General features: G+C 39.7%; 1 protein-coding gene across 8 annotated transcripts in view; it reads right to left on the minus strand.

The window, feature by feature from the left end:
* Positions 1-26,545, minus strand: part of HECW1 (HECT, C2 and WW domain containing E3 ubiquitin protein ligase 1) — a 282,485-nt gene that overhangs the window by 32,028 nt on the left and 223,912 nt on the right. For all 8 annotated transcript variants that reach the window (XM_033069763.1, XM_033069756.2, XM_033069719.2 and 5 more), the window contains 10 exons: positions 24,349-24,470; positions 21,395-21,580; positions 20,655-20,789; positions 15,345-15,450; positions 15,060-15,156; positions 13,006-13,089; positions 11,922-12,031; positions 9,664-9,784; positions 8,190-8,303; positions 5,290-5,442 (listed from right to left, as the gene is read on the minus strand). In XM_033069763.1, coding sequence (XP_032925654.1) covers positions 5,290-5,442; positions 8,190-8,303; positions 9,664-9,784; positions 11,922-12,031; positions 13,006-13,089; positions 15,060-15,156; positions 15,345-15,450; positions 20,655-20,789; positions 21,395-21,580; positions 24,349-24,470 — 1,228 coding nt within the window. The remainder of the gene's footprint in view (positions 1-5,289; positions 5,443-8,189; positions 8,304-9,663; positions 9,785-11,921; positions 12,032-13,005; positions 13,090-15,059; positions 15,157-15,344; positions 15,451-20,654; positions 20,790-21,394; positions 21,581-24,348; positions 24,471-26,545) is intronic.

The following is a 26,545-nucleotide window of genomic DNA, read 5'->3' on the forward strand; positions in this document are numbered from 1 at the left end:
TTCAAAGCAGTTCCGAGCAGTCCTGTACATCAAATGGAATTCAAGTTGATTACATACTAGAAAGTCTCTTCAGATGGAAACTGAGGCAAACAGGCAGTCATCTAATTTCAAAAACAACTGGATGTATCTTGATGCATCACTCTGGGGTGCTTTATCTGATTTTTAAGAGGATGATTTTTCAGTGTTTAGCATAAAAAGGCCCTTTCAAGACATCTGCAAAATTGGTCTCCTAAATTAATTCCTCCCCCAAATGTAGACCCACACAAGTGGTCCTTTTAAGCCCAAACCCAAACTCAGTGTTTCTGACTCTATAACTAAACAGGTATTGGGGCCATATGTAGGTTGCCCGCCACAACAGTTGAAAACTCAGAGAGATTAATGAGTAATTCAGACCACATATTCCCAAGAGCTCCCTTCAGTCAGTGGAGAGGAGTAATGGCTGTTTGCAGACCTCCTGCTTAGATGCTATGACTACATTTCTCCACTGTTTCTGTAAAGAGTCACTGAGTGTGCCTAAATTCATCCCATGAGCTGGCCCGCATTGGAATACAACCCATTAGGTCACGAGGCAATTTGTCACTTGTTTTAAAAACACTTCAATGAAATAAGTCAATCGCTGTGTAGAAGGATTAATGGAGCTTTGTTTCTTATAGATCTGCCTCTGATGGCCCTACATTACCGTATTGCAGTAGCTCCCAGTTCCTCCTACACATTTCTGCTAGCACTTCTCAGACTTTGGAGTATCTCCAGTTTGTCCCTTCTGTCTCCTTTAAGCACAGCTCTTCCTCACATCCCCAAGCTACTGAGCAAGAGGATGGGGCTGGTTTGCAGCCTGTGCCTGTGATGGACCTGCCGGCACACTCGCACTGCCTGACTAGCTGTGAGCACAGACAGCACAGACCCCAGCTGAGCTCTCCTGCCCACCTCGCTGAGCCACTCTTCTGCAGATCTGTCCTTTACCCACACATGTTTCACAAAGCTTTTAGGAAATTATTATCTTCAAGACGTTTACCTTCCTGTCAGACAGGTCTCAAACTGATTAGGAATCTGACTGATGGATAGGCAGGGCAAATGCACAAGGCACAACTCATAAGGAAATTGGGGCAAGAAAGCCAACCAAGCTCTCTAAGGAGAAAAGACAGCTGAAATTGCAACATTCTCGGTTCTCCTTGGGTTTATTATAACAAAAAAGAGGAAAAACAACACCCTGCATTCTCTGGCACGCTAGCAATGGATAGTGCTGGTTATGTGGTTTCTCGTTTACACAAAATAAATAAAAGGGCCGCTCAGAGGTTGGCTGGGGCTGTGCCCCCACAGCACTGTGTAGGCAAAGGGAGCTGCCTCTGCCCATGTGCCAGAGCACGTAAAAGCAACCCAGGCAGTGCCATGCCTGAGGCAATTAGCTCTAATGGGAGACAGTGTGTATTTGCCCAACTCAACCAGTTGCAGTGACCATGTCAGCTGACTTGGAGTACAGGGAAAGCAAGATCTTGTCTGCATGGAAAGCGGGTGCATCAGGTTTTCATCTGCCTGCAGAACGAGATGCAGAAATACATGCAAGTCTTCTGTCTGACTCTGCTCAGTGGCACACACTCGAATATGAGGAGAGGTACTGGAGAGAAGAAAGAAAAGTTCATTATGGGAAATGAATGAAAAAATTCCTGCCCCAAAGCAGTTTCTAAATGAGCATCAAGTTAGTAGAGTTCATCAGGACAACATGGCCAGCAACAATCTACAGCTTCTGCAGATTTGAGCATTGGGTCTGACTGTATCATGTCTGTGGTCTTCAGTAGGATTCTGCACAAAAGCATTTTACTCACAGGTCTTAAACTTTCTAATAAGGTTCTGTTAAACAAATGCATTAATTTTCACATAAAGAAAAACAAACAAAACACAACAATGCTTCTCTGAGATGGATACAAATTGCTAGGTACGATTAGCAAGCTGTAAATACCTCTAATATAACTGTAGCACTGGGGTACTGCTCTCAGGCTGCATAAATGTCACAGCAAGGTCCACAAATGCCTTACTGCTACAAAAACCCATGCTGTCACTAATTCACAATGAAAACACAGAAAAAGATGTTTCAAGTTAAGATCCCTCAGATCTCCAAATGAATGTCTGTGAATGATTTTTTCTGTCTAGGTCATTTGGCCTTTTATGCAGAGACTGGGCTTGTTTTCATATTTCTTTTTTTGCTTCCACATTTTGCCCACTTATGTGGAAAAGAGTGAACTACCTCCAGTAGGGGTGTATTTCAGAAGATTTTTTTCAAATATCTAGGCAAAAAGCTAGACAAGTTTACCTAGATCAGATAGCATGGCTCATTACTGGCATGGATTAAAAGCAGTTTTTCTAGCTACGAGCTTTGGTACATCCTGTAGTGTGCAGATAAAAATACGTTTCATCAAACTTCTTTGGTCTAGGGAGTTGTAACTGTCCTTTCATATAAAGGGGGATTTAAAATATTTTAACTTCAAAAATGTGTGATATTTTATATTTTGTGTGCTCAGTATGCACATATGTTGACTAAAGGAAAAAGTCTTGTTTAATGGAAGCTTGCAGGAAAGGTGTTAAATCTCTGTTTCTCCATAAATGAGAAATATTTTCCAGTCATTATGTCTCTTTCTTAACTTGGCATATATACAACTAGTCTGTGCTTTGATGTGCTCATTTTGGACTCAGAATGCTGTTTGTACAAAAGAGCAAAGCATGAAATAAGCCACTAAAAGGGGCAGAATTGTAACTTTTAGGCTGGGGAAAAAAAGTAGTGTATTTCTCAATTCTGCCAATATGAAAACAACTTCTCATCTTTGCATTTTGCTGTATTTATCTCAAATTCACCACTATTCACTTAAGAAAGAGAAAATGTAAAACAATTTGGAGTGCATTTTTTTTTGCTAGCTCTGTTTCTTAATATAGCTGTGGCTGGAGAGGTCTTGCAGAAATACTACAGAGAAAAATATGCCAAGGGTAGATTCCACATAAAAAACAAGTCCCACAGCACCAAAAAGTATACAGTTGAAGAAATCTGCAAATCTAAACCAATTGTGGTTGTGTGGTTTTCATGACTGACATCAAACTTCAAGCTTTGAAAAGACTATGATTATTAATTATCTGTGACCCTGGAACTCTCAAACTGATTAATCTGTCTCTGTTAGCTGGTGCTTCAAAACAGGAAAGTGTTATCTATTTCTGGCATGTTACAGGGAGGAGGCTCTGCTGGAATCTTATCAACAAGTAAATATGAGAAACAAAAGTTCTAGCTCTGACTTTGATGAGAATGAAGAAAGCTTGGGAACATCAGAAAACTCATTCCTCAGGAAGAAACAGTGACAAGGCAGTTAGTAGAGTGTCCTCACAGAAGTTAGCTTGTAAAGCCTTAATGGGAGAATCAAACTCTGAGTTTCAAAACCACTGGTCCAATTCCTATCTTTGCTGGCTGCACAGAATTCTGAACACAGGGACTCTAAGGTTACACATGAATAGCTGAGATTAGTCACACAGTATAAAAACATTTAGAATATCTAGATATCTACAAGCCAATCAAGAAACCTGTCAGGCTAATTATAAACTGCTGGTCTCGGGTAATTATTTCCATAACAGGTTCACAAAGTATTTCCAAGCACTGGCTGGATTGTTTATCTTTCCTTCGGGTTCTGCAATCTTGCCCTATTTACAATACTGCAAACCTCTTCATTCACAGCATTTATTTCCTTCTGCAGGCTAAAAGATTAAATTTATCTTTCTTAAAAATAGGAAAACAAAAGCGCCTGAAGGCCAAATAACATTCTGCATGCAAGAAGCTGGATTGATATGTGCAGTTGGAGAATCAGCCTATGTGTCTAACTGCTGCTGATTTATGAGTTAAATTCCAACTGCTACAGAAAAATTGTATTAGGTATTTTTCTGCTGCTCTATATGGCCCAGGACACCTTTAAGAACCTGCCTCTTTCACGCTGAAATGTCTCAAGGCAGATAAAAAGAAAGATAAAAGAAGGGATCAAACGCAGCATGTATGTTTTGCAGTAGAATTTTTCACTTAGGAAAATTGCAACTCTTTGCAAGGACAGTATTTATAACACGTAAGAGTAAGGTGCTGCTGAGATAACATGGCAACACCATCTCTGGAAACAGATCTGTATTCAGCTTCGTCACAATGTGGGCAGAATGATCAGGAGTTGGCATGTGACTAGTTGGTCCCCTGCCTGGAAGTCAAAATACATCTCCACAAATAACAGCTTCCTAAATCAGAAGTTTATCTATGCTGCCTGTTAAGACAGGACATAGGACAGACTTTATTTCTTCTTGAAAACTAGGAAAGCACCACATAATGTCAAATGAACAGGATTGCAGTGAGAGGTGAACAAGCTGTAAGAACTTAGCTGTTCTCTTCCTGCTCATGTCAGTAGAGAAACACTCTAAAGCAAGGATCATTTTTAGCTCCACTGCTGGAAATGATAATAAAAAAAAAAATCCAACAATTCAGAAACCGTGCTCATCCCAATCAACATCCCTTTTTCCCCCAGCAACTTTAACAGAGGTGATGGTACAACTGTTCTTCATCTCCCACCTGCTGTAAGCCAAGCAAAGGAGGATCTGTTCACAAGAATAGAGGAACAGTACAATTTAAAAGCGGCCTGAACTGCCTCCCACTTTAAAAAAGGGATCTCTGAGAGAAGCCAGTGAGATTGACAAAGAAAACCATCATAGGAACAAACCCATGTGGCAGCACTTCTTTGACACAATGAAATCCCACAAGGGAACAAGCAATGCCCAGGGCTCGCAGCCTATGCTTCGCTTAACTACATCTGAAACTACCAAAGTGAAAACAACTCCCAAAGTCAGACAGATCTGGAGGCAGAAAGAGAAAATGAGGACATCACAATATGCTTTCAGAACAGAGCATCAATGTGGCTCTCAGAGAATACTGTACAGCTTCCAAGTACAATGCTGTATGATACATGGAAAGGTCACACCAGCTTTTCTTAGAAAGGGACCAAGGAGATGAAGACTGGATTAAGCAGAGCTCTTCTCCTTGTCTTTTTTATGTTCATATAGAAGTTCACAGACATCAAGTCCCAAGTAAGCCAACAGGACATTTTAATGGCAGTACTTCATCACAACTGCTTTTTCGGAGTCTGCTCTCGTATTTACATTTACCCCACCTCTTCCCAGAATTAGCAATATTTTTATGTACTCCAGTCTAAAATGGCAGCTTTTATTTTACTTTTCCATTTTTTTTATTGCTCTGAAACAATAGTTCAGTTCTGCATAAAATGTTCTTACCATTCCAGGTGATTTTCAACAAAGGCAGACATGGGGCTGATCTGTACAGTGTAAGTATCGTTGGCTGAGTACTCAAACAGCCCATAATAGGGATTGAAGAGCTCCTGAGACAGAAGGAAAAAGAATTCTCGGGAAGGGCCACTGTAGTCCAACCTGGAAAGAAAAAGGTACAAAAGATAAAACGAGGCTTCTTACCATTTGAGTGGATTTCCCGGATTTGCCTACACTGGTTGCTGTCACAACACAGAAGCCTGTGTAGTGAAGTGTTTCTAACATGATTTATCTCTCCTCTCAAAAATTGATTCTGAATCCTGAATAAGTTGTGATTCCAAAACTTCACCAATATCCAGGCTGATCTGGGAGGAATCATAACTGGGACACTTGCCTTAAGTAGTCTATTTTCCTGTACTCCAAAAGCTTAGCAAACTGGAGGTACAGCCTTGTCTCAGCTGGCTGGCCAGCAGAGGGGTAGCTTTCTAGTGAGTGGGTTTGAACTGCCTGTGAACATGGGTTCAGAGACCAGAAAGCCTGGCCTAAAGCAGAAATTGCTCTGACCCTCCTACACCAAATCTAGCCCCAAGGATGCTTTTTTTAGCTACAGAAACCATAAAGGTTTATATACTGAACAAGACCAAGTTCCAGCAGAATTGTGTCTCTTAAGACAGAATGATGACTCCTTGTTTGTTAGATCCAAGCCCTTCCACTTTTCTGTTATTTTCATGTGGTACACCCTAAACTGTGCTTTGCTGTTGTATGAATTTGCTCTGTAGAGAGTCTCTTTTTTCCCTTGATTTTTTTACACTCAACTTGGAAATAAAAAGGAAAACGAGACCAAAAATTTTTCCTGAATGCATTAAATGAAAACTGTGGTGGATTTATTAAAAGCAGATAATTCTCTAATAATGGTAGATAGGTTTTTCAATCTAATATAAACCTACATGTAGCAATATGAAGAAATTATCTGTAGCCATATATCAAGTGTGCCAAAAGATTTTCTGAGGTGGACACTATTCCTTTTACTTAACAATTTGAAGTGGAAAGCTCTGCAACTGAATCAGAATTCTCTGTACTATGAAGTTATAGAAGCATAAGTGAAAGGGGTTGAATGGTTGATTTGTGTAACGAGAAAGATGACAAAGGGCAGGTGAGTCCATCCTCCTGTGTTTTATGTCTGGAAATTCAGTACTTCCCTCTTTGAGGAGCTTTAGCTCTAGGATCATGTGATGACATGAAAGCCACACCTGTAAAAGAGGACGGTAACAAGCCCACATGACCCACTAGTGTCAGCCATGGACCAGGTTCTATGGACATCAAAGTACTGGGTTAAGCCTGCTAATGGCTGTAGTAAAGTACTACAAACAACACATGTCTATGTTCAAAAACCTCCAACGGGAGACTAGCTATTGCATTTTTGGGCAACACACTAACTCATCATAAAGCCTTTATAATTCATTTTCAATGTCCTTTCTCTTTGAAATGTGGGAAGCTGTGCCCATACAGCATCACATGGCCATACAGTATCTGCTCTTCAGTGGATTTGGCATCTTGGAGTTCTTCCAGCAGAATGTATATTAGTATTAAACAGCAGAAACCCTAGAGGAATGTATCTTCAGATGTAAATGAATCAGTGAAGAATTAATGAATTTGCACATCAAATTGGTTTGTAATTTCTCCTGAGGACACCATGCAAACAGAAAACAATATGACTTTGGCCAGTACTAGCATTCCAGAAGGCTATTCCAAAATCATAAACTGAAGTGTGCTACATATTTAGGCTTTACTTGCAGGCCAGAGGAAAAACCAGCTGTGAAAGATGCCTTCTGTTACACAATATTGAATCCAAAGAGAATAAAAAGTGAGAGTGAAAAAAATCCCTGATACTGATGTCACCAAGTGACTCTTTGAGACTGGCAACTTCTCTTTTCCACTGGATGTAACCTGTCCTGAGACAAGGGACAGAAGCCTTTTACTTGCCATGACACCTCAGAGCTGAGTGTCAGCAGTTGCTGGACATGTTGAGAGCTGCCTCGGGTACTGTCTGGTACCTTTGGAACTGAAATCCTACATATGCAGTTTTTGAATTAAAAAAAACCAACTTTACATGCAAAGCTACTGAAATACAATTTCATGCCTTTGTAATATAGCAATCTGGAAACACGCACAGAATGGTCTTTCCAATATAAAAGCATATGGATTAAACCTCAATTACAACATAGCTCTTGAGGTGAGCCAGGGTGGCTTTGAAAGGTTGTGCTTACATTTGAAAACAATAGGTCAGGGGCTGGCTTTCACCATACAAGAATGGCTCATGGATTGTAAGAGTTGTAGAAGGCTTCCTGAGAAAAGGCCTTCTCAAGAAACTTCTATTGCTTTCAGATTTCAACAGCATGAATTAAATTTTAAGGACTAAACAGCACTCATGTTTCTCACTTAAGATGAAAACAAGAAATCCACATATGGATAACAAATGATCATTAGTTGGCATGCAAAGCAAAAATTTTTAAAGCAAGACCAGGTCTACTGTGAAGAGAGCAACAAAGCGGATAAAGGTCTGGTCTCTAACTATAGTCCTGAGACTGGTTCAGTATGTAAACACTGGCCTGTAGCTGAGTTTTCCCTTTCAACCTATCAAAATATCTGTGGGAAACAAGATGACAATAGATTTAACCACTTTAACTGTCACTTTGAGATATTAAGATGGAAGGCGTTATAGGAAAATGAAGCATTATTGTTATTGTTATTTTTAACAAATGTTTGAGTAGATTAAGATGAATCACTTACTCAGAGGTAAAACAAAACCAAAGAAACATTACATAACAAGAGAGGCTCAGCCTTAGTCAACTTGGTGTTTTGCAACATAACAGCTATTTCATAATCAAGAGCATTCTGTGGCTCCCTACCCTTCCTCGCCGACAAACGTGACGTAGAGTTTGTTCCGCTGGAGCTCCTTGCGTGAATACGCCATTACCTGGTTGAAGGTGCCTTCCAGCAAGTGGTCACGCCGTATAATTAACCTGCAAAGGGCAGCAGAAATAAAGATCTGATGATTGAGTCTTGTGTGAGCTTGGGAGGCTGAAGGTAAACAACAGCTTGTTCTCAGAGAATTTAATAAAATGGCATCTGCTGGTGCATGTGCTGTTTGACCACTATGGATTTTCAGGAGTTGTTCCATCGGCTTTTCTATGTGCCTCAAAGAGAATTCCTTCACAATACCATGATTAGGTTCAAAGTACTGCTCTACTGCTAAGACTCTCTGCAACAACCCATACATACACATTTTTATGGTAGAGGGGGCTGTGAACTTCCTGTGTATATGAAGTCATAGCTTTCTGGAATTGGCCCCAAACACTTCCTGGATTCAATCCAGTGAATGTCCATGGAAATACTGCTTCTGTGGCAGGGTAAGCAAAGGGAGTATCAGCCTCTGTTTATACAACACATCTTTCATTCCCTTACTAATCTCTAAAACAACTTAATGAATAGTACTTTTACACACCATCTGTGCAAGAAACCCTTCTTGTTCATATGTTCATGGACATTTTAAAACAGACCTAAAATATATTTTGTGAATGCCTTGGACCCATTTAGCAGGACACCAAAAGGGGTAACCACCAGCTAGGACTCCTCAGCTCTGTAAGATCATTTTGCTGATGACGTTTGCCTGGAATGAATTGCTTGGTTTCATACTTCTGTTTTTTCCACAACAGATGTCCTTTGGTAGGAAGCCAACCTGACACATAAATTCAACCACATGCCCAGGAAATACCTTAGAAACACACAGCCCTTTGGCAAAGTTGGATAGCTAGATTGAGCACAAGTAAGTACAGATTCAAAAGCCAACTAACAAGACATATGGGAAAAAAATCCACAATCATATGACAGAGAACCCCAGATACATGAAGACTGGCAGAAATCTCTTCAGTTCAAATCCAGGAGGGCTACCAACACAAAGAACTATGGAAAGGTAAACCTGCATGCACAGACTAACTTCTGTAGGATCATGTTCTGGTCCTGAGTTACAGTGATAACGTAAATTCAAAGAATTTGGAGTCATACCACCATTACAATGATGCAACTGTTGTTAATATCCGGTGGGTATTTGCTAGGATGGTTAATTCTGCTACTGGCAAATTATAGGTAGGAATATGAATATCCCTGTTAAATAGGTAGGAAATAGGAGTATAAGAGAATATGAATTTTTAAGAAGTAAAACTTCTTGAGCAGGTCATATGAAGATCTTATCTTTCCCTGATGGTTATGTAAAAAATGCAAATCCAGAGTGCTTTACACTCCCTATCTCTGTCTTCATGGATAATGAATGATAAACCACAAAGTTATGTCCTGTTAGACTAACCAAGTGATTTTAATACTCACTTAATTTTCCCTGGACCTTGCCCATATCCTTTGGCTTCAAGTTTTCGATAGAAATTGCGCAGCTTGGCTTCAAAGTCCCTCCTGTATGGAGAAGGTGCTCTTGCGCTTGCTCGCTGCAGCCCTTGAGGGAAAATTTACAGCATCCTAAGATGTAAGGGGCTTGACATTCTTCCAAATCATGCAGTTTATTTTTCCAGGCAGAACAGGTTAATAAATATGTTAGGAACTTTTTGCAGGTATACAGTGCACTCAGTGTTATTTTTGCTCTATCTGGTATCAACAGAGTTGTAAGTTCCTGTAATTCAGTGATTGCAATGAACTTCCAGAGAATGTATCCTCTTCACTAAAAGTACTGTTAAACTCACCTTGTGTGTGCCCTTGTGTTGCCCCTGCCTTTAGCTGTGATTTAATGGAAACTGAAGGATCAGAAAGGCAAGAGAAAGACTGACATATGTATCTGCCTCTCATGGTCAGTGGTATTTGGGTTTTCTTTCCCTTTTGCACTTTTAAGAGATCTCTCTCCTCTGCATTGTATAGGAGCTCTCCATACTTGGCAGGATAAAACCTCTGAAACTCAGAGCAATGCTTCACACTGGAGCCTAGCACCCCAGCCAAGCTGGGAGTCAGGTTTCCCTGTGTTAATCTGACTGTATATTAAACACTTCCAGCTATCAACACAAAACCCTTTTGTGGCATCAAAAAGGATTTCTGTCAGTAAGAAATGCTACATTTCCCTAGTACGATTCACACATTTTTCAGCAATTTGGAACCTGTTCTGTTTTGAAGGCTGCGTTCTCAAAGTAGGTGATTATTCTATTTGTACAAACAAGTGCCATGGCATAAAAGGCTAAAGAACAGATTAATGAAATCCTATTTCTCTATCTCATTACAAAAGACAATAAAAAACAGCCCTTTTATGAGAAATCTGGTAGCAAATGCTCCACAGAAAAGAAAAAAAGCCCATCACATTTAGTGGGAGCCCAAAGTACTGTGTTTGCCATGAGGGAAGGACATTACTGTCTCTGCTGGTAAAACAAAGGCATATTTACATGCAGAGCAAAGAGAATCACTTGCAATACTTCTTTCTTCTGTCAGCCTTTTGTTTTCCCCCAGGACCTAAGAGAAGGGGTTCTCTCATGGGCAGTGTAACCAGGACAGAAATTAGCAAGAAGACAATGTGTGGCTGGAAATTAGTATTTGCCCATAGTTTTCACAAGAACAGTCTCCTAAGTCACATTTGTGCCATATACTTGGATTTTTTTGTCCTGTAGGGGACTTGCTTATGACGTGTCCTGATATAAACAAGGGGAACTTGTATTAACAATGGTATTAAAACTCATTAATGAAAATAGAACATTCTGACAGAACACTGCTCTCCAGTAGAGAAGGGTTTACCATTTAACTCCTTCACATCAAAAAACCTTTTCATTTTTTCACAGTCACATCCAAGATTTGAACTTCTCTTGTCCCTTAATTTTGATTGAAATCAGATAATTTAAATGCATGCTCAAAAAGCTCAGCCAAAAATGGATCTCTTCAGATCACATTTCTGTTGATTCCCTGAAAATGGCCACTGGACACAGACACTCAGTGAGACTGCAGTGGGGGTTGTGTCTCTTGGCTAAAGGGAGACACTAGCTCCTCAAATTTCTATAGCATAAACAATAACTACAGAGACATAGCACAGCTGGAAATAACCTTCTCAGATTGCAAGTTTTTTCTGGAAAATATGTTTCCTGTCGAATCTAAGTTAATGGGCTCAACACGGGAGGTCAGGCTAGATGCTGAAGATGATCCCCTCAGGTCTCAAAAGAGATGTGCCTTGGGAAGAAGAGAAGGAACATCAAGTGGAGGAGACTGAATTTTACAGAGGTACTGGAAGTGCTGCAACACACCTTCAGTTTGGAAGGTGCTCTTTGCTGCTGTCACATAAAATGAATGTGCTTCCATATCAGTAACTTATGCTTGGAATATACCGTTCTCTTATACTAATCCTTTCCAATTATATAAAAAGCAAGAAAATACCTTCTTCCATATGGGCAAATTCTGATCTGTGTTTCAGCTACTGCTAATGCTTCGATAGATACATAGCAGCAGTGGAAACTGATCCAGCAAAAAAAGCAGCTGGGATCAGATTCAGAGTGGGCACTGGAATTAGCAGGCTGACAGCTGATGCTGGCTCTGAATCTGCTCCTTTCTATTTATTAGAAGAAATACGACAAATGCAAGATTTTGTCTTAATTTCCCCATCTCCTTACCTGGAGAGTTTTGGGGTGATGAACAGGGTGAGCAGCGAGGAGAAAAACTGTAACCTGGATGGAAGGCAGCCTGCAATGGTATGTAGGACATGATATCCTCTTCAAAAAGGCTGCGTGCAAAAAGTCATAGGGAGAGATTTAGTTCACATTCATCACGTGAAGGAATGTAAATATGCAGAATGGTGCAAATTCACTGTGTCAGATGAAGTCATGGATTCTAAAAAATCCACAGGTTTCCCAAAGACAGCCTGGTCACTAGCAATGGAGAACAAAAAGAATTTTAATAGATGTTTTATGTTAACATGATAGCCCACAAATGGAAAGCAAAGATGTAAGGCTATGAATGAAACAGGAACACCTTCAACACGATAGCACAGAGAAGTAAAAATGCACACTCTGTCTCCCAAGCTGTTTTCCTTGGGTCATTTTCATGTAGTTCAGTGCTTTGACTCCTTGAATTGCAATGATGGGAGTAAGCTGTAAACTTCTTGCATTAGGCAGTGTTGTTACAGCACACCAACCCCACCTGGGTAATGCAACATTTCCCATCTCAGACCAAGACAATAAAATAACTTCTTAGCTTAGAGAAGAAGTAGGACCTAAAGACCAAGCTCTCTGGTTCCAGTACAAACTGAGGCCTTATCTTCATTACCCAAAAAATCCTCACTGCATTGGGCATTGAGGTTTCATGCATGTGTGGCAGCACGGCTTCAGTAAAATTATCAATTTCATGAACAGTTACATTGTTGTAGTAAGAAAGACAAGGGATTTTTTTCCTCTTTTTTTTTTCTTTCTGTAAAAAACGAGATTTTTTTTCCATTAAAAGCAAACATATTGACTTGATTCTTTTTTATTTGCTACTTAATTGTAACAACCATACTGACTGAGCTGGCTGGATTTACTGCACTGATGGAGGCTGCCTTCCAGGAAGTACAAATTGACAGATACACTCCAGCTGAATAATTTTGGATGGCTACCAGGATGACCTGATTAAACAAAATCTTTTCAATTATGCTGAGAAAGAGCCAGATAGTTTCTCTGGTACTGTAAGTAATGATATTATGCTATTGATCAAACTGATTACCTCAGCAGAATTACTAAATCTGCATCACACGACAACTTTTCAAGGCCATGTGTACCCTCTGTCCGAATGTAATGGATCTTCTCCCTGAAACATAAGTGATATTATGGAGAGGAGAAGAAAAAATAGGCAAAACCAGAAAAAACCATCACAGCTTGAGCATGCACAGAGTTGTTATTCTTTGGTATTTTGCCAGTTCCTGTTTTTCTCCTTATAAAAATGGCAAACATCCTATATGCCTGATTAATTTTCTAATCTTCCTAACAAACTTGCAAAAAAATTTCAATCTCTATCATTCAGTTTACTGATCCAAAAGAAAGAGATTTTATTCCCTATTTTAGAAAATAGAGTGATTCTTAATCCTCCAGTTTCATGTGTACATGTCAGTCACCAACCACAGATTTTTTGTGTAAGTCTACAACTAACATAGCACCTTTTGTTAACAGAGTTTGCAGTAATATCACTTCCTTTCCCTCTGTCAGTTTCATCTGGCAAATAGCACTCAAACATATATTTGACATGAATTAAACTTGATATGAATTAAATACACAGATGTTATACAGTATGAAACATGTTGCATGTGTAAAATAACACTTTTTGTTAATAAGGACTAGGAAACATAGGATAGGATCCTATCAGCAGATTAGGATCATGGAAGATACACATCTACAACTTAGCCTATCAGTGTATTTCTAAAGCATTGCATGTCTAAACATTTTTATTCTAATACTAAGTCAAAATATTATACCTCAAGTCAAGGATGTGTTTTAGAACCTTGCAATCAACGTCTGTAAAAGATGGACATTTGCATCCTAGGAGTTTGCTTAATACCTGCTGCATGAGCATTAGACAGTAGCTTGGATCATTCCTGGCCAAAGGTATAATCAGCAATGACCTGGAGGCAAAAGGCTCAATATCCTGTTACAAATCTCATTATGCGCTGGCTAAGCTGTCCAGTCCCTATCACTGGTCAATTTTGTTCTTTGCTCAAAAGGAGATAAAAGCATTATCTGTTCTCTGGGAAATGAGAATTCAAGTTACAGCTGAAAAAAAAAATAGTCTGGAATAATTTGATGGTGAAGATAAAAAAAATCTCAGTTACAGAAATGTACATCTTGAATACTGAGAGTATTTTTCATTCTAGTTCTCATTTTATTCGCATGCATCAATTCCTCCAGAAGGGAAGTCTAATCCTTACACCCAAAGAATTCTTTGGCCTTCAGAGGTAAATGAGGAGTCAGTAAGGCTACCAGCAGAAAGCACACTGCAGGAAATTAGGAGATCCTCTCCTCCTTCAGCCACACCTCTGTATTGCAGCCACATCTCTATACTGCACAGTACAACCTAAACTCTTGGTCAAACTCTCAGATGGTGCATATGGGCATTGCTGACATTGATTAACACCTGCTTAACTTCTTGGCCAAAACCAGTTAATTCAAACTTTGGAATTCAAATAAGTTTAAGTTGTACTAGTGATTGGTTCTGGTTTTTTTCTGTTTTTAAAAAATCTAATAGGAAAGGAATGAGCTTAAGAAAGACACAACTTCACTACTTTGGACATAACTACCTTTAAGTCAAGTGAGAAAGATTAAAGACAAGAGTACAATCCACTTCATAATAATGCTCCTATTTCTTTATAAAATCTAGGGTGACTATATCCATGACAGGGGTGTAAATCCAACCATGAAGCAAAATCCTGGCTCTGCTGGAGTTATTGGGATTCTGCTGCTGACTTCCATCCAAACACTCTTTTAACACTATCTTCTGAAAAGCAAAGTGATAATTGCGGGTGAAGACAAAGGTTCTGCTATTCAGTAATACTTAGAATAGAAATTAGACATGTCATTATTTGATCATATTTATTTTGGTTCTTCTTACTTTCTGGATGTCTGTGGAAAGTAACTATAGTAACACAAAGATCCTGGTGGTTCCCATCTACTCTTTAATGGTGAGAGTTCAAGTTCATATTTTGTACTACAGTTACTATAATTTGGTTTTCCCCACTACAAAAAGCACTTCCTGGAAGTAGGTTACAGCAGTCTGGAAAAAAATGGTACCTGAGTGCATGGTTTCTGGCCAAGCTGGGCTGACGCTCCTGCAGCATCTCAAAAATGTTGGGTTGGCGTAGAAATGCAACAATCTTGTCATTGTAAGCTGGAAAAGGTAAAAACACCCCAGACGCTTTATTTGCCATGTCACCATGACTCTGCAGGGGCACACTGACTGCACTGCCAGTGAGGCACAGGGCAACATGAGGCAGTGCATGAATCTGATGAGAAGTCCTAAAACCCACCTTTGTGAGCACTGCTTTGAGAAGAATAACAAAAAAAACCTTGGCTTACCCAGAGGTAATGCCTCATGATGGTGCTGGTTTCGAATAGCTGTTACAAGACTATTGCCTGGTCTGGCCAACAGAGTAACTCCTCTGTTTCGAGAGACTTCAGAGGCCTACAACATCAGAGAAAAGGAAAAGAATGATCAAAACCGACTACCAGTAGCTCACCAGTCAGTTAAAAGATTTGTCATCTTTAATTCTGTAACCTTCAGAATGGCCCATGATGCTGACTGAAGGACAGAAAGCATGTATGAAAATTATAGCTTTATACTCCAGTCAACTTAAAAAACAGAAGTAGTTCAGTGCTTCCAAATGAAGGTACACCATTATCTATAGATATCACAACTCCTCAGTGCTGAAGGCACCAGAATCCAAAATTTTGTAAATGCATGTTAATATAGGTATGGCAGTGATGGACTTCTCTGGTTCAAGGAAAATAAAATCTCTGTAGCATCACACTACATACTCTGAAGTATCAAACATCTCTTGTTTTAGCATAACTGCATTACTTCAAGGTTTTTACAGAAATGTTTTTGAAAAAGGAAAAACCCACAATGCTGCAATGTTCACTCTGCTTTGTTGAAGGGAAATTTAACATGAGGAAGGTGTATCTATGTAGAGCACAGCACAGAAAAAGCCTGTATTGTCCCAGAAGGCTGCCTAACTTGCATAACCAGAACTTGAATTGTATATATTGAAAATAAGAACATAATCCAAAGAGCTGATAAAGAGAGTAGTAACAAGGAAGTTTTTCACTGCCCTTTAACTAAGGCACTTAAAGAAAGCCAATGTTCTAAATACACTACCTAGCAAAGGGAATCATGTCAGGAAAGCAGATTTCTTAAAAGGTGGGAAAACACTTCGGTATGAAGATATTAAAAGCCAAATAATGACATCTGTCAATGTTTGCATTAAGGCATTACTTGCTGGGTAACTTTTTGGGGACTTGTAAAACGTGTCTCTCATGTTTTCCTCCAGAATACGGCCACAGTGAGGCCAAGAGAGAAATCATAGAATGATTTGGGTTGGAAGGGACCTTAAAGATAACCTAGTCGCAACACCCTGCCATGGGCAGAGACATCTTCCACTAGACCAGGTTGCTACGGCCCCTTCCAACCTGTTCTTAAAACACTTCCAGGCATGGAGCATCCACAGCTTCTCTGGGCAATCTGTTCCAGTGCTTCACCACTCTCACAGTGAATAATTTTTTTCCTAATATCTGATCTCAACTTACCCTCTTCCAGTTTAAAGACAGTCCCCCTTGTCCTGCGACTACAGTGTGAGGCTGTATCAGGACAAGATGCATTAGGAATTCCAACTGCCACTCCACTGGGCTAATAGCTGCTCCTTTCTCACTGCACAAATTATAGCATTTAGCAACTACTTCAGGAAGAAATTGCCCCTACTTCAATATTCTAAATGGTTAGCTCTGCATCCAAGCAAACGATGCAAATCCATTTTCAGTGGTACAACCAAGTGCCAGGTCTTCCAACTGGACATAGACAAAAACTGGGAAGCTAAATGTGCCTGGCAAGCTGCCTTTTGGAACCCATAAAGCTTGGAATGTGTACATGTAACAAGATACCAGTCAATGCACTTGAAACTTGTCAACACACAGGTTAAACAATAACTATTCTAATCAAGCACACTGTAATTTAAAACACAAAACTGCTGTACAAATGCATGGCAAATGTTTCGCTCCATCATTCCTTCAGGATTTAACCTGCACCCATCTTCTGCCTTGGTCTCCTCCTCACACCCCCCCACAGGCCATCTCACAACAAAAGTTTAGCTCAGGCTTAGGCAGCTTTTCCCCTGTGACCCAGGCATCCACCCCAGCAAGCACTTTGTGGCCCTTATGGCACTCACTCCATGCTGTCACACAGGGAGGAACCTTAGGTGCAAGAGGTGCCCTAAGATCCACTGCCACAGTGGGCATGAGGTCCCTGTGGGAGCAGCCATTTCTTGGGAAGTCTGTGGGCAGCACAGCCAGGATCACACACTGGCCCGTGACCAGTTTTACTAGCTAGGATGTGTGGGAGGGTCCTAAGGCATTGTTTGGCTCAGCTTCTCCACTTCCAGGGAGCCCTGGAGTTCAGGTGAGGATGCCTATTCCTCAGGTCCTTGTAGAACAGACTTGCAAGAGAATGTGGATGGTGGGTGAGCCTGTTCTTAAGGGTGATTGCTGACTTATCCTTGACAAAGATAAATCTTACGCCCCTGTTGCTCGACACGATTTTACTGACCAGAAGATAGAAAGGGGAAAAGGGAGGAGTAACAGAGGAGTTAAACATATATATCCCATAAAAATTATCACCAGGTATTTGCTCATCACTCAGGAACTGCATGGTACTTCCACCCAGCTTGGGCCTGGATCCTCCTCTTCCTCTTGTCACCATTCCTTTTGGTTATCTTTCCAGTGCCTGGACATATTTCTTCTGGAGCAAGAATTTTGGTAGGAAATGTGTATAGTGCCTGTGAAAAGAAACTTTCGCTCCTTTCTTCCCATCTTCCCAGTTCTGGTTTAAGACCTAAAATCATCTAGATTGTAAGAATCCATTTCTGTACACACCTCAATAAAGTGATGATGTACTTCTCTTCAACACCATCCCTAGGCATTGCTCATGCTGTTTTTGCTCTTTGCACATTTACACCTCAAAACAGTTTTTCTCTGTGAACACAACAGGAAAATTCCCAGCCCTCTAATTAACTTCCATTTTGCTAACAATTCTCTTTCTACTCTTAGCTAATTGAGTACAATTGATTGCTGCAATTAAGTGCTCAGTCACAATAATCTCGTCTACTTTGACTTTCTAATTGAATAATTTAATTTTGATTAGCACATTATTCTCTAATAAAAGATAAAGAGTGACCCCTCTAATGATCTAGTGACCTGGTGCATGTAGTGTAGAGTAATTGACAGATTTATGTCAGGTTTTAACAGCTTTGAAATTGATACTGGGATGTTGCAACTGGAGTGGAGAGTCCAAATTACCAGAGGAGCCTTTCAAGATGTGATACCCTTTCTTGAGTTTTATATCACTGCTGGATTTCAGAGGCCCATTTGAATCCTGCTACCCGCTGGCTGTGGTTTGGGTTGGTAAGGAGATTTATATACTGTCATATTCTAGCACCTTCTCTGCTCTTCTTGCTAACCAGCACCTCTTGTGTATCCATTGTGGATGCCTGCTTCCTTCCTCTTGCTGTCTTTAAAATCACTATCCAATAATCATGTATGTTGATTTTCATTGCAGATGGGAAGTACTTTAGAGGGAATAGAAAGTACTTACAAACTGTTCTGTTTATAGCTGTGGCAGAAGTAAATGAATGACTTAGTAATCTATACCTCAGTTACTGATGGCCACTACAGCTACCCAAACTTTTATTCCAAAAATCAGTCAACTAAGAGTAGCAACAGCCCCGTTTCTCATACAAAAGACTGATAAAGCTAAATAACTGCTTAATAAAGAATTTGTAGCATTTTTTTTCAAATTAATATATAATACCATTTAATATCAGTAATCTAAACAGAACAACTGAAGTTTTTGCAGAGGTCCTTTATTTCATTACCCTGGCTCTTTTCTGTGTCCTCTCTGACAACCACAACTTTACTATTCTGATGTCCTTCAGACTCTTTTGACACATGTACATAACATTGAAAACTGGTGAGTTGTCCTTTCTGGTACTCCATACTGTCCTGGTGACAGCTTCCAGAGGCCACCATCTGCTCAGCAAAGAAATGGCCAAGGCTGCAGACACATGGCCAGGACAAAGCCCCATGTGTGAGTCTACAGACATGATTTATAAGCCAAAGAACATTCAAATACACTTGGAGGAAATGGCATGGAACATGAGGCTCTTAATAAATGGACTGAGCTGCAAATGAGGGACTTTTAGGCACCAACCCAAAGTCCTTGGAAATCAATGGGAGTCCTTCCACTGGAGTAGCCAACACTCTCAAATGGAAGCTACTTGACTATGATAAAGAAGCTTGGCTATGACAAGGGCATAGAAGCACTGTGGAACCTGAGTCACCAAGACTGGGAGGTGACTATTTCATTGGCTGATGATGCCAGAACAGTATTAATTTCCCCAGATAATCATTACTCAAAAGTATTCAATACTTTAGACATCCTACCCTGTACTGTTTTTTTTGGGGGGGGGGTTTATTGCATATTGCTCCTTGCCAGCCTTGCCAGTGCTTGCAAAACCAAGTGTATTTTTTGTGCTAGGTCATCTGAGTTGCTCAGTGGTGTTTCTGTCCCTGACACGGTGAATTTGCAAGCAAGCCTCAGGCAAGCATGGGCCCAAGAATGAATTATGGTGCAGGTGGCTATCACAGTCATGCCAGTAATTCAATCACAGCAGGAACACTAAACAGAAGGCTGCTGGCAGAGGGAAGTTGCTACGCTGGTGGGAAGATATGATTGAAACAGATACATTGATATACTTCTATCTTCAGAAAATATGGTGCTGTATTCAGCCAAGATGGAGAAAACATGCCCAAGCTACTCAGGCCTGATTTGCCTTTGGTCCTGAAGAACTGACCTCACACCCTGTTCAGCTCCTGATCCCAATCCACCTGTCAGTGAGAGGTATTCAGATTGGACCTGCTGTAATAAATTTTGATGCTGATTTCACAAGCATTTATCTGGATATTTTTGTTGGAAGAGAAAGATCCTTTCATCATAGTTCATTTCTAGTTCTATTCAGCAACAATCTTTACAAATGTTTAACTGTATGTATTTGCTATATGAAGAATCTGATTGATGGTACTTTTTCCTACTTAAATCCACAATACAAACACAGTATTTATGCTTCTTTCAATCTTGTCCCTCAGTGATAAAAATCATACCCATGATATGTAGCAAAGATATTTAATGTGACTGAAAGCTGGAAAAGCAAACCTCAGCACACTTTAGTGCACTACTTCTAGGGAGTCTATCTTTTCAGAGCACAGTGTCACAGTGGGGAATGAAGAAATGTATGAGGTAACAGGTTATTAAAAAATGATTAATAACTTTAGTAAAGCAAGGCCAGGATGTCAAATATGGATTCTTCTTTTAAAATCTATTCATCACTTCACTTCAGTTATGCTTTACTTTATGCTTATTATTTTATTCTGAAAACCATGAAAATATAAACCAGCAAACTCTGAAATAAACCCTTGAGAAAGACAAAAATATCCCTTTTATCGTCTTTGGAAGACAGACATTCACAAGACACTCTGTTTCAATGTTTTTAAAACATAAGAAGTTCTTATAATTCTAGAGAAGACTGCTGTCAAAAGTTCCTGAGTTGATACGAGCACAGTTACCTCTCCAGCGCTGTAGCTACGTAGTCGCTGCAGATGCTGCCGGTGAGTCAGGTGATTTGGGAGACGCCCATTCTGCAGCGGGATCCTGGGATCTATGAAGGTGGTAGCACGGCTATTGTGGTCAACGAAGAAAGACTGAAACACAAAGGAACAATGGTTTCTTTAATATGAAGACTGCCAACCCTGTGATGGTATTGCAGGAACATAGCAGGAAAACCACTGGCATCTGTATGTCAGAAATATCTAGGTAAGTATAGTCCATGGAAGGCACCTGCAAACAACAGGACTGGTCTACTCAAAGCTAGAATATTTCTTAGAAAATATCAGAAGCTGTGTAGACCAAAATCATGTGCAATGGCCATGATGTTAACAAGACAGGAGAGAAAAATATTCTTGGGAAATGCTGCTTTAACCTTTTTGGTGGTTTCAGTGGTCAGACAGCAAAGCTTCATTCAAGGTAGAGACACTGAGTCAAATTTTGCAGTCACAACAGATCTACTCTGGCTCAAACTTTGTTGTAAGTCCAATGCTGCCTTGGCTTTGGTACAATATTCTACAGAAAGCTAGAAATGTCTCGAAACTTTGAAGCTTTTTTCCTGGTTCTAAAATAACTCTTCTTGCTACTTGTGTTGTTTAAACCAAATCTTCATTGATTTTGAGTCAAGAAGGAAGAAGTTTTTAATAATCATGTAGTCTCTAGTGCTGTTTTAAACACGTGATTAGATTTTTGGCATTCTTACCTTGCCCTGCTGGTCAGTTTTTATCTCCCAGCCACGAGGAAGCTCCAGCCGTGTATCAGCAAACATGTTGATAAAATTTACTAGGTCTCTGTTGTGCTGATACCGCTCAAAATTACGAGCATCTCTACGAATCTTCAGAATCATATGCTTCAAGCAGGTACTGTTGGTGAAGACTCGATAGGCACTCTGTGAGATGGATAACAGAAGGAAAGAAACCCAGTTCTGGTGTCAAAACATATTTGGTTATTTCATGGGCCATAAACCCAAAGAACTGAAAGAAATCTTGTTAGAATCAAGAAACACTTCCCTCTCATTGTTTTGATTTGAATGACTACTTTTCATGCATAATTAAGACATACCAATCCAGAAAGTGAAATGTCCCACACATTATGCACAGTTAGCTTGTGCAAGAACTGCCATTTTAATGCACTTCAAAAATGGTGAGCTGAAAGATCAGACACTCAAGGTTCATGCAGTTGCCCCTTCCATTGCTTTTATTAGTCTACAGAAACACTGCCTGTGTGCCTGGACAGCGCCAGAGAGATGTAAAGACAGCTGTGAACATCTATTTTTGCTATAACTGATATCAAGATGTGCATGGTGGGACTCATGAACTTAAGAGAACCCCAGTGCAAATGTCTCCATGTGAGCTTGATACCTTTTTTACGGTGACTATACAGCCACAGGACAGGAACAGACACTTTTTAATTTATTTTTAAAAGGTGTGAATTGTTTCCTGGAACAGAGTATTTGTTTCTGTGATGACTACAAAGCTTGTCAGATGGACACATGCCATCTCTCAGGCATGGAGTTGTATCTCACAATGGGCATTAAATACACCTCTTAGGGAAATGTGGCCTGAGGCAGCTCAAGGGCCTGAACTGATCTGATTGCAGAATAGAGGCCCAGTGAACTGTATTTGTTGTCACAGTGTGTTCAATGACAGAGCACCACAAAATAATACTTGTGTTGACAACACACAGGCCCATACAGAGGTTACTCTTTGTATCCTTCACTTCAGGGAAAAAGCTCCTCAAGACAGAGTAGGAAACTTCACAAAAATCTCCTGAGTCTTTCACTAGAGAGAAAATGAGTGTCTTGGTTTGCTGGTCAGCCCAAAGGATTGAATTATTCATTAGAGTAATAAAGGATCACTGGAGGACTCTTGTCTTCAGTGAAGTGAGCTCCAGTGTGCAGACCTGGAATACATCCAGAGAATCTGACCCAGCAGCTTTGAATTCTCAATTTCGATGTGCGTTTAGTGCATTTCAATCACCATAATGCAATAAAACATCTACAGGTATAATCTTTATTATGTAAGGATTTATTGTGGTGACACCACTGACAATGCTCCCTGTAGCACAGAGTGCCTAATTATGACAAGGGTTGGTAAATGTTATGAAATCACAGAGATATGATCTCTGCCCTGGAGATATGACCTGCTTATAACCCAGGAAAGCTTAATGGTCACAGATTTTTAAGATCCCAGCCTACCACCTAACAAAAGTTGTATTTTGATCTAATGTATGATCAATGACTGTCTTGAATATCTCTAAGCTGCATTAGGGAAACAAGGAGTGCAATGTAGTTTTATCTCTTAATGGAAATAAAATATCTGAAAGATGAGGGCCTTTCCCTTTTAATTCTCACTGCTGGATAATATTTTCCAATCCCAACTTCAGTGGCATAATTAATAGCTTGAAATTTTAATAGGGGCTTGTGGTTAAAATATTGCATTCACATTAAGGCAAAAGTTATGTGGGTCATTATTCCTGCACAAGTGGTACCTGTATGGCCATTTGACAGATGTTTTAATAAATTATTCTGATTCTCACATTAGAGACAAGTTGTTAAGATAAAACTGAGGGCATCTTTCTGCTTTTCTTTTTTTTTAAATTTCGGTGCCTAATAAAATTGGGATTTAGTGTCTTGTGAGCTGCTGCTTACACAACTATGTAATCAGTTGCTCATTTTCCCAACAACTATGCTGGTCAGAAATTACATTGCTCTCAGCTATATATCACTCTGCCAATGGAAGAAATTATCTGCACTCCATAACCTAGTTCAGGGAATGTCAGATGAGTTAATACATCCCTTCCTTGTCAGGATCTCATGGGTGATAATCTCTGGCAGATGCTTGGATATGGACAGCTGGCTTCAATCCATGAAGTGCCACAGCCAAAACCTGATGTCTGCAGTTAGCCAAGAGGCTGTGCTGAGGCAACCCTCAGAGTGTTTTACTTTCTTTTCCTTTTGAAAAGGAAGGTCATTGCTACCCAGAAATGGATAACTTTCCAAATAGTCAGAAGACATGTTTAGATGCCTTGCTGAACCACATTCCAGATATGGCAAACTAGGATTGCATGTCCTTGTGGGATTTCCCTATCTGCTTCCTCCTGATACTACACTTTTTTCACTCCCCTCCAGGTTTGCAAGAAAATGTGTTGTTTTACTGCACTAATTGGGGGGAAAAAAGGTTATTTGAATTTTGAAAATTTGTTTTTATTTGTGCGTTTTCCAAATAGCTACACTGACACAAGTCAGTATTTCTTTCACTCAATTATGCAAAATTTAATTTTTTTCCCCTCTATTTCCCTGAGACTTGGTGGTATCTGAGTAAGATTTTTCAGGATGTTGGATCAAAAAGCAACAGTTTCACTGCCTGCAGCAGCAGACAACCAAATCAACCAAGCTGAAACCAAGGGTTCCTGCTTGTTCTGGGAGGATAACATTAATGGACTTCTCTGTACAATGGAATCTCTCGTGTGAGGCAGAATCCCAGCAAGAGCCTCCTTGGAGCAGCCTGGCTGTAGTGTCCCCAGTCTGGTCTCAGAAGGGACAACTGAGCCCCAGGTCACACAATTCAGATTCACTGTGCATTACCCCTGAAGGTGTGGGGTGCAGCACTGGGACTCGAAACCAGTATTGTGAGATAGCAAATCATCATTACTCACATAGTTTGCATGCAGCACAGTGAAGAACTCGGGATTGGTGATGAACTTCACAGCTGGAGACTGCAGCAACAAGGTGATTTTTTGAGAATTCACAGGAGAAAGGGAACCTTCCCTCCTAATCTCTGGACAAAATAAAAACAAGCCACAGAATCTTATTAATGTAGTGCCCAGCAAATTCTATTATTTAGCCTTTCAGAAACAGCTGCAAAAGTGATAAAAATAAAACAACCAACCATCTGCCCAATGCATCTACCTTGGCATTCCCAAGGCAATCCTGTTGGCAAACTGATGGATGTCCTCATGGTTAGTAATGTAGTGTTTACCACAGCAGTTGCAGGATGGTTTCCTGAACTGTAGCTTTTGAAACTCTGGGTCAAGTCTGCTGTTGTCCCTAAATGTAATGTGACCACAGTGGTTTCAACCAGCTGATGGTTTGTTTCAGTCACCCAGGCCCATTCTGGTTTCCCCTACAGCTGATTTTAGAGAAATGTGATCTCCCAATCCATCACTACCCTGTACTTTAATTGCATTGGTTTTGACAAGTCCAAGGTTTTGGGGACTTGTATGGTAAAGAAAACAAAACCAGATACAATTGCATTATTTTTAATCTGTATCAATGAATGAAGCACAGGAGCAGAACTGAGCATTCAGAATGTAACTCCGTAGAAGTGGAAACTCCTCATGTTCTTTAGCTACCAGGAAAATTCTTTCTACCATTGAACTATGGATTTGGTCTTCTGGTATTTTCAAATAAAGCCACATTTTATTTGCAATTCAAGAAAATTGGATGCAGATGTCATCAACAGAATAAATACAATTTCATGGTTTCTTTATTATCAGTTATAATTTCTTTTTTTCTTCATGCTGCACACATCATATTATTTCTTCCATTTAAAACTGCAGATTGGATTGGTTGCTGGAGTTAAATTGATTTACACTAGTTTAGAACCTGGAATAATGTGCCTTAATTGTATTCCTTCTAAAATTTTTCCTTTAAATTAAAAGACATAACAAATGTATAATACTGCAGTTTCTTCTTTCCCTAATGTGTTTACACCATCATTGACTTTCTAATTCTTGGAATTTTATACAATATTGATGTTTTTTTCTAAAAGCAAAGCAATTATCTATAGCAAAAACCATTTCCTAATAACTTGTGGAAAGATTTATCACACTCATTAGTTCTTTGGGTTTAAAACAAAAGAGTGCATGCTAAATAATAAACTGAAATAAATATTTAGTGGTGGCAACTCCTACTAAATTACCATTTTATTGTCTATGATACTAAATGATTATACATATTAGAAGTAATGGCTACATCACTTATAAATGCTAATAATACAATGTGTACCTCATTTCCACTTCTCTAACATAGAGAACTGGGATCTCCTTATAAGATCCACTGTAGGTAGAAGTCTCCCTTCAATTGCAATACAAAAGCTGGCAAGGAAACTTTGAGCATCAAGTGTTAACTATCCCTGGCTAAAATCGATTTTCAAGGTAAAAACACCTCATGGATCAAAACAAACAAAACTGAATATTTTTCTAAACTTGTTAAAAAAAGTTTCTTATTTCTCTATGTAATTTTTCCTATTCAACATGGAAAACTAAGAAAATTCAAGCAAGATACTATGTTGGTTCTTTCCCATTACCAATCCTATTTAAAAAATGACAGCAAAAGGATAGCAAGAAGTTGGATTTACTCATGGCAGACAATATAGAACACTAAGTTAGGTGGAGGCAAGAGTGATCCAGAGGAAGAGAACTGGTGAATCATTCTGCTGGTGCTAACAAAGCAGGGAGTTATTTTTGCATGGCCTCAAAACACTTAAGACTATGGTTTCCCAAATACTTTGAGAAAACATTTTTGGTAGGAGTGTGACTACCATCAAAAGGAGTAGAAGAGACCCCCGCCATCCCCTACTGCCTTGGCTACACATCTTCCTCTTCTGCTTTGTAGTGACACTCATTCTTGTCTCCTTATCTAACAAGCCAGATGAAAGATCCAATCTGGCTGTAAAAGACAAGGCCAAGAAGCCAGGCTATTTTTCAGGCAGATCAGTTCTCCACTCGTATGGGGTCCTGTCACATAAATTAGTGGTAAGCAAAAAGACAGCTATGCCTTCTTCAGTGACAGCCCACACTTAGGTCAGCTCATAGCTATCACAAAACCACACCTTTAAAAACCACGAGTATT

The sequence above is a fragment of the Catharus ustulatus genome, chromosome 1 (genome assembly GCF_009819885.2).
Source record: "Catharus ustulatus isolate bCatUst1 chromosome 1, bCatUst1.pri.v2, whole genome shotgun sequence".
Taxonomy (NCBI): domain Eukaryota; kingdom Metazoa; phylum Chordata; class Aves; order Passeriformes; family Turdidae; genus Catharus; species Catharus ustulatus.